General features: G+C 35.3%; 1 protein-coding gene across 1 annotated transcript; it reads left to right on the top strand.

The window, feature by feature from the left end:
* Positions 1-362: 362 nt before the first annotated feature.
* On the top strand, positions 363-8,309 carry Ugt305A1 (UDP-glycosyltransferase family 305 member A1). The gene is made up of 5 exons (XM_073981498.1): positions 363-481; positions 536-1,087; positions 6,891-7,330; positions 7,404-7,516; positions 7,728-8,309. Exons 1-5 carry the CDS (start codon positions 366-368, stop codon positions 8,187-8,189), a joined length of 1,683 nt encoding a protein of 560 aa, XP_073837599.1. The 5' UTR covers positions 363-365; the 3' UTR covers positions 8,190-8,309.
* The last annotated feature ends 745 nt before the right edge of the window (positions 8,310-9,054 follow it).

Below are 9,054 nucleotides of genomic sequence, written 5' to 3'. Positions count from 1 at the left end.
TTTTTCGTGTAAATAGTTCTTAAAGAGATCGTCATTAAGCACAATTTTTGTTTTTCATGTAGGTGTTTTTTGTGGTTCTGTTTTCAGTGATATAATACTACTTCAATAATACTACTTTTCCGCTAAAACATTTTGCTGGGTAGTAAGATGAAATATTTTTTCACACATTCGTTAAACAAGACATTAGGGTAGCTGTGTGAATTTACCGGCTTTTTTAATCTCTGGAGAATGCATTTTCCATACCTCACACACGATATGTCATATCTGAATTATAGATAAGATTACGAGTCATTATCGTATGAATCGGCTGGGCAAAGGCAAACAAGTGGTGGTGAACCAACACAGCCGGCTTAGTCATAAACAAAATGAATTTCAAAGCGATAACATTGGCTGTGGTGCTCTTACTAATTGCGGTAGAACAATGCCGGGCGAAAAATATTCTTTGTCTTTTGGGAGTTGGTACCAAGGCAGCGGATAAATGGTAAATAAATATGGAGTTATATAAACCTTTTCTAACAAAAACACAATATTCTAGGAATTATGCCCTGCTTAAAGAATTGGAAAATCGCAGCCATCACTTGACAATTGTCACCTCGAGTCAAAACAGCGATTATGAAGATGATTTCCTAAGGGCCGATTTTATTCACTTGGAAAAAACCCAACATTTCTTAAAGCAACGCTACGAAGCGCTTACCCAACAAGAATTGTTGCAGCAATCCACCTGGAAGTTTATTATTCATTGGTATGACAGACAAATGGCAACATGTCGTGCTAATCTCGAATCAATTGGATTTTCAGAGGCCTTACACTTGGCTGTCAAAGAGAAACGTAAATACGATGTGATTATTTACGATGTCACATATGGAGCAGGTTGTTTGTTACATTTGGCCTATTTGTTTGGCCAAACGCCAATTATTGGCCTTACCAGTGGTCATTTGAATGTTCAAAATGCCTTGCCATTGCATTCGTCGGCAGCTGTTGAGCTGTTAAATCCGTCATTGGATCCATATGTTTTAAGTGATTTCAAGAGGAATATGAGCTATTGGAAACGTTGGCATAACACAGCGCTGTATGCTTTTGATTATTTGTAAGTATTGGGATTTTTTTACAAAACGTTGGTAAGAAGGTACAAATGAGAATCAAGAAAATTTTTCAATAGAGGAGAACACAAAGTCGACTCCAAGTGCGAATTTTCAGGGGATCTTTAGGCGTGGATTTTTTAAAGATTTTTTTTGTGATCGTGAATTTTTAAAGGATTTTTTGTGGGATCCTTGGAGGAGAATAGGGATGGATTTTTTAAAGATTTTTTGGCGGAAATATGGAGGAAATAAGACGTGGATTTTTTAAAGATTTTTTGGCGGAAATATGAAGGACATTAGGCTTGGATTTTTTAAAGAATTTTTTGGGGGAAATATGTAGGACATTAGACTTGGATTTTTTAAAGATTTTTTTGGGGGAAATATGTAGGACATTAGGCGTGGATTTTGTAAAGATTTTTTGGGGGAAATATGTAGGACATTAGACGTGGATTTTTTAACGACTTTTTTGGGGGAAATATGTAGGACATAAGACTTGGATTTTTTAAGATTTGTTTGGGGGAAATATGAAGGAGATTAGGCGTGGATTTTTTAACGATTTTTTGGGGAAAATATGGAGGAAAGTAAACGTGGATTTTTTTAAAGATTTTTTGGCGGAAATGTAGAGGACATTAGACGTGGATTTTTTAAAGATTTTTTGGCGGAAATGTAGAGGACATTAGACGTGGATTTTTTAAAGATTTTTTGGCGGAAATGTAGAGGACATTAGACGTGGATTTTTTAAAGATTTTTTGGCGGAAATGTAGAGGACATTAGACGTGGATTTTTTAAAGATTTTTTGGCGGAAATGTAGAGGACATTAGACGTGGATTTTTTAAAAATTTTTTGGCGGAAATGTAGAAGACATTAGACGTGGATTTTTTAAAGATTTTTTGGTGGAAATTTCTAGGATATTAGACGTGGATTTTTTTTTGGGGAAATTTCGAGGATATTAGACATGGATTTTTTATAGATTTTTTAAATATTTTTTTTGGCGGAAATATGGAGGACATTAGACGTGGATTCTTTAAAGATTTGTTTGGGGGAAATATGGAGGACACTAGACGTGGATTTTTGAAAGATTTTTTTGGGGAAATATGAAGGACATTAGACGTGGATTTTTTAAAAGATTTTTTTTTGGGGAAATATGGAGGACATTAGGCGTGGATTTTTTGAACATTTTTTTTGGGGGAAATGTGGAGGACATTAGACGTGGATTTGTTAAGACTTTTTGGAGGAAATATGGAGGACATTAGACGTAGATTTTTTAAAGATTATTTGGCGGAAATATGGAGGACATTAGACGTAGATTTTTTAAAGATATTTTGGCGAAAATATTGAGGAAATTAGACGTGGATTGTTTTTTAAGATTTTTTTGGGGGGGAATCTGGAGGACGTTAGACTTTGATTTTTTAAAGTTTTTTTTGGGGGAAATATGGAGGACATTAGACGTAGATTTTTTAAAGATTATTTGGCGGAAATATGGAGGACATTAGACGTGGATTTTTTTAAGATTTGTTGGCGGAAATATGGAGGACATTAGACGTGGATTTTTTAAAGATTTTTTGGCGGAAATATGGAGGACATTAGACGTGGATTTTTTAAAGATTTTTTGGCGGAAATATGGAGGACATTAGACGTGGATTTTTTTATAGATTTTTTGGGGGAATATGGAGGACATTAGGCGTGGATTTTTTAATGATTTTTTGGGGGGAAATATGGAGGACATTAGACGTGGATTTCTTAAAGATTTTTTGGGGAAATATGGAGGACATTAGACGTGGATTTTTTAAAGATTTTTTGGGGAAATATGGAGGACATTAGACGTGGATTTTTTAAAGATTTTTTGGGGAAATATGGAGGACATTAGACGTGGATTTTTAAAGGTTTTTTTGGGGGAAATATGGAGGACATTAGACGTGGATTTTTTGAAGATTTTTTGGGGGAAATATGGAGGACATTAGACGTGGATTTTTTAAAGATTTTTTGGCGGAAATATGGAGGACATTAGACGTGGATTTTTTTAAGATTTTTTGGGGAAATATGGAGGACATTAGACGTGGATTTTTTAAAGATTTTTTGGGGAAATATGGAGGACATTAGACGTGGATTTTTTTAAGATTTTTTGGCGGAAATATGGAGGACATTAGACGTGGATTTTTTAAAGATTTTTTGGGGAAATATGGAGGACATTAGACGTGGATTTTTTAAAGATTTTTTGGGGAAATATGGAGGACATTAGACGTGGATTTTTTAAAGATTTTTTGGGGAAATATGGAGGACATTAGACGTGGATTTTTAAAGGTTTTTTTGGCTGAAATATGGAGGACATTAGACGTGGATTCTTTAAAGATTTGTTTGGGGGAAATATGGAGGACATTAGACGTGGATTTTTGAAAAAAATTTTTGGGGAAATATGGGGGACATTAGACGTGGATTTTTTAAAAGATTTGGGGAAATATGGAGGATATTAGGCGTGGATTTTTTAAAAAAAATTTTGGGGGAAATGTGGAGGACATTAGACGTGGATTTGTTAAGACTTTTTTTGGGGAAATATGGAGGGCATTAGGCGTGGATTTGTTAAGGCTTTTTAGGGGGAATATGGAGGACATTAGACGTGGATTTGTTAAGACTTTTTTGGGGAAATATGGAGGACATTAGGCGTGGATTTTTTAAAGATATTTTGGCGAAAATATGGAGGAAATTAGACGTGGATTATTTTTAAGATTTTGTTGGGGGGAATCTGGAGGACTTTAGACGTGGATTTGTTAAGACTTTTTAGGGGAAATATGAAGGACATTAGGCGTGGATTTTTTAAACATATTTTGTCCGAAATATGGAGGACATTAGGCGTGGATTTTTTAAACATATTTTGTCCAAAATATGGATGACATTAGGCGTGGATTCTTTAAACATATTTTGTCCAAAATATGGAGGACATTAGGCGTGGATTTTTTAACGATTTTTGGGGAAATATTGAGGACATTAGGCGTGGATTCTTTAAACATATTTTGTACAAAATATGGAGGACATTAGGCGTGGATTCTTTAAACATATTTTGTACAAAATATGGAGGACATTAGGCGTGGATTCTTTAAACATATTTTGTCCAAAATATGGAGGACATTAGGCGTGGATTTTTTAACGATTTTTGGGGAAATATTGAGGACATTAGGCGTGGATTCTTTAAACATATTTTGTCCAAAATATGGAGGACATTAGGCGTGGATTCTTTAAACATATTTTGTCCAAAATATGGAGGACATTAGGCGTGGATTTTTTAACGATTTTTGGGGAAATATTGAGGACATTAGGCGGGGATTTTTTAAAGATTTTTTAGGGAAATATGAAGGACCAAAGACGTGGATGTTTTTTTTTGGGGGAAATATGTAGGACGTTAGACTTTGATTTTAAAGATTTTTTTTGGGGAAATATGGAGGACGTTATACGTTGATTTTTTAAAGATTTTTTTGGGGGAAATATGGAGGACATTAGACGTTGTTTTTTTTAAGATTTTTTGGGGAAATATGGAGGACATTAGGTGTGGATTTTTTAACGATTTTTGGGGAAATATTGAGGACATTAGGCGTGGATTTTTTTTTAAAGATTTTTGGGGGAAATATGAAGGACCTTAGACGTGGATGTTTTTTAAGATTTTTGGGGGAAATATGGAGGACGTTAGGCGTTGATTTTTTAAAGATTTTTTGGGAGAAATATGGAGGACATTAGACGTTGTTTTTTTAAGATTTTTGGGGAAAATTTGGAAGACATTAGACGTTGATTTTTTAAAGATTTTTTTTGGAAATATGGAGGACATTAGGCGTGGATTTTTTAACGATTTTTGGGGAAATATTGATTTTTAAAGATTTTTGGGGGAAATATGAAGGACCTTAGACGTGGCTGTTTTTTAAGATTTTTAGGGGGAAATATGGAGGACGTTTGACGTGGATTTTTTAAAGATTTTTTTGGGGGAAATATGGAGGACATTATAGGTGGATTTTTTAAAGATTTTTTGGGGGAAATATGGAGGATATTAGACGTTGATTTTTTAAAGTTTTTTTTGGGGGAAATATAGAAGATATTAGACGTTGATTTTTTAAAGATTTTTTGGGGGAAATATGGAGGATATTAGACGTTGATTTTTTAAAGTTTTTTTGGGGGGAAATATAGAAGATATTAGACAAGGATTTTTTAAAGATTATTGGGGGACATTAGACAAGGATTTTTTTAGATTTTTGGGGGACATTAGACTAGGATTTTTTTTTAGATTTTTGGAGGATCCATGGAGGACATTGGACATGGATTTTTCAAAGATATTTTGGGGACATTAGATCAGATGTTTCTACGGTTTTTGGAGGATCCATGGAAAGTGGATTTCTTAAAGATTTTTTGGCGGACCTTAGTGTGGATTTTAGTAGATTTTTGGAGGATATTAGAATGGGTTTTTTCGCAGATTTTTTAAGGATTTTTTGGGGTCCATGGGGAATTTTAAAATATATTTTGCAGCATCCTTGAAGGTTCATAGACGTGGAGTTTTAAAAGTTTTTGGGGCATCGTCTAAGGATGATAGACGTGGATTTTTAAAGTTTCTTTAAGGCCATCATTAAAGGATGATAGACGTTGATTTTTAAAATTTTTCGAAGCATCCTTGAAGGATGATAGACTTGGATTTTTAAACGATTTTTGGGGAATCCTTGAATCTTGATAGACGTGGATATTTAAACATTGTTTGGGGCATACTTGAAGGATGACAGACGTATATTTTTAAACGGTTTTTGGGGCATCCCTGGAGGATGATGGCTTTTTTAAAGATTTTTTGGGGGACATTAGAGCGGAGGATCCATGGACGACATTAGACGTGGATTTTTTAAAGATTTTTGGGGGGAATTAGTGTGGATGTTTTGAGATTTTTGGGAGATCCATGGAGGACATTAAAGTGAATTTTTACGTGGATTTTAAATTTTTTTTGGGGGTCCATGGGGAATTTTAGAAGATATTTTGCGGCATTCTTGAGGTTGATAGACGTGGATTTTTAAACGTTTTTTGGGACATCCTTGAAGGATGATAGACGTTGATTTTTAAACGTTTTTTTTTGAGAATCCTTAAAGCATGATAGACGTGGATTTTTAAAATTTTTTTGGGGAATCCTTGAAGGATGATAGACGTGGATTTTTAAACGTTTTTGGGGAATCCTTGAGGGATTATAGATGTGGATTTTTAAATGTTTTTTGGGGCATCCTTGAAGGATGATAGACGTGGAGTTTTAAACGATTTTTGGGTCATCCTTGAAGGATGATAGACGTGGATTTTTAAACGATTTTTTGTGGCGTTCTTGGAGTATGATGGACATGGATTTTTGGGGCATCCGTGGAAGATGTCGGACGTGGATTTTTTAATGCATTTGTTGAGGCATCCTTGGAGGATGATAGACGTGAATTTTAAAAAAAAAATTTTGGGGCATCCTTGGATGATGATAGACGTGAATTTTTAACAATTTTTTTGAGGTATTCTTGGAAGATTTTTTGCGGTATTCTTGGAGTATGATAGACGTGGATTTTTACAGATTTTTGGGGCATCCTTGGAGGATTTGTAAAAGATTTTTGTGGTATCCTTGGAGGACGATAGACGTGGGGTTTTAAACGATTTTTTGTGGCATCCTTAAAGGATGATGATTGTGGATTTTTAAAATATTTTTTTGGAGGATCCATTGAGGCAATTGGTTCATCCTTCGAGTGATGTCTTGTGCAGTCATATGCTGTGGGCAAATCCAAGTTATTTTTTTAATTGTTCCATAAATACTTTCTATCCTTCTAGCTACCGCAAATTACTGGTTAAAGCTGTCATCGAAGGCATTTGGTCAACAAATATGCAATCGAAGAACATTGTGACACCCAAGAAATTCGATGAGTTATTGCCACGATTCAAAGCGCTATTAGTCAACTATCATCCGTCCCTGCATTCGCTACAAACTTTACCCAATCACATTGTTCCAGTACCAGGTTTACATATTCAAGCGACCGAGCCACTAAGTGGCGAAGTCCTCAATTTCATTGAAAATAGCAAATATGAAGTTATTTTAATTGATTTGGAGAAAAACGTATTGGGTTCGGAATACACACAAGCCGTGGTGGATACTATTAAAGAATTTCCAGACAATAATTTTATATGGATTAATGCTAAGGCGAAATTGACTGGAAAGAATGGTGTGAAGAATTTAATGCAGTTAAATAATGTTGAGGCGGGACAAATTTTGGGTGAGTATAATCAGAATATATAAAAGTTTATTTATTTAAAACGCATGTAAAATTAAATGTATCTATTTTGCAGCTCATGATAAGGTTAAATGCTCCATTATAGCTGCCGAAAGTTTGGAAATTCAAGAATCGTTGTATCATCAAGTCTCTCCAATAACCATTACATCCAGTCCGGAACAAAGATATGTAAGTAAGAGAGATAAATGACAGAGAGTTCTAGGGCCTATGGGAGTTATTCCGCACTTTCTATTTTGCCGATTCAACTTAAAGGAGAAAGTGAGAAAATCGCGTGGAATTTATGTTCAGAATAACCGCCAATATGTTGGCCTAGAAATATTGCCAAATATTTGCTCCGTAATTTTCAATTTAAAAATTAAATGTTTTCCTCTTTTTATAGATTGTTCAAAGATTATTGGAACGAGCTCTTGGTCTCAATTTGGAGCTACACAAATTCGATAAGGCCGCACTACACACCACCTTACAAACCAGTTTAAATGACAAGGTGTTGCACAAAAATGCCCAGCAGTTTGCCACTACCCTTAAGAAACAAGAAAATCCCTCACTGCAGACAGCCATTTGGTGGGTGGAACATATTTCCGAAAATCCCCAGGCTCAGGATCATCTATTTGCCAAAGAAACGCAAAATGATCTCGGTTTTCTGGCAGCACGGGGTCTGGATATTATATTGGTCTTGGAGATTTTCCTTATCCTCTGTGTTGTAAATACAATATTTATTTTAAGACAAACATTTTTGAATTTTAAAAATGGTGTTAAGAAAGCCCGAAAAACAGCAAAGAAAGATGACAAGAAATTGGAAACCACGAAGAAGGGGAAACGGGTCAAGCCGAAAACTTCATAAACTGTGAAAAAAAGACTGAAATTTAATTGAAATAAATTAATAATTATTTGAATTAATTAAATAATTAATAAAAAGAAGTAAAAAAAGAATATATCGGCTTTGCCGACACAGGTATACCCTCATTTCCATTCCATAGATAGCGCGCCCTCTAGTCATTTCAATTCGTCACCGTATAACTTAAATCTTTTGGACTGCTATGTCAGGAAGCATGAACTTGCCCTCGAAAAATATAATATCGCTTAAACAGGGCCACAAGGAGTAGCATCGGTATGAATTTCCAAAGGATATTCGAACAGACCTTAAACAAAACTGTTGAACGTACCCTAAGAAGGAGACGGATATGGACCATTTTTGAAGTTATACTACATTGGGCAAAATATTAGGGGATTCAAAGCTTGGACCAAATCGGCATGTCCGTTTAAAAGATATAGCGAATACCATTTTAGTGACATTTTTAACTTTTGTGGTGGAGGTACCCGAAGGAGTGGACCGACATGACCAATACTGAGACTAAGTATGGACAAAATATTATAAAGCCCAAACTTTGGACCGAATCGGCTGATCCGTTCGAGAGTTACATGGTGTTTTTTGCAGCTTTCGGACAATTTTTTCAGAAAGTATGAAAAAACTTGTACCGTCGTAATGGAGGCAGTGAATACAAGTTGTTGCAAAAAATTCAAAACGAATCGCGAGGAGGTTATAAACTGTCCTTTTCCGAAATTTTGTGGGGGAGGTACCCGAAGGAGTGGACCGATATAGTCCATATTCGGACCTGATCAGTGCCTGGTAGAAAAATCTCGATGTGCAAAATTTGGACCAAACCTATTGTTTCATTCGAGAGTTATCACAAGGACGTCCGCAGGGG

Source organism: Musca autumnalis, unplaced genomic scaffold, assembly GCF_047663935.1.
Source record: "Musca autumnalis isolate F117 unplaced genomic scaffold, ASM4766393v1 scaffold_4, whole genome shotgun sequence".
Taxonomy (NCBI): domain Eukaryota; kingdom Metazoa; phylum Arthropoda; class Insecta; order Diptera; family Muscidae; genus Musca; species Musca autumnalis.
Note: the sequence above shows the minus strand (reverse complement) of the source record. Positions and strands in the feature narration are given on the sequence as shown.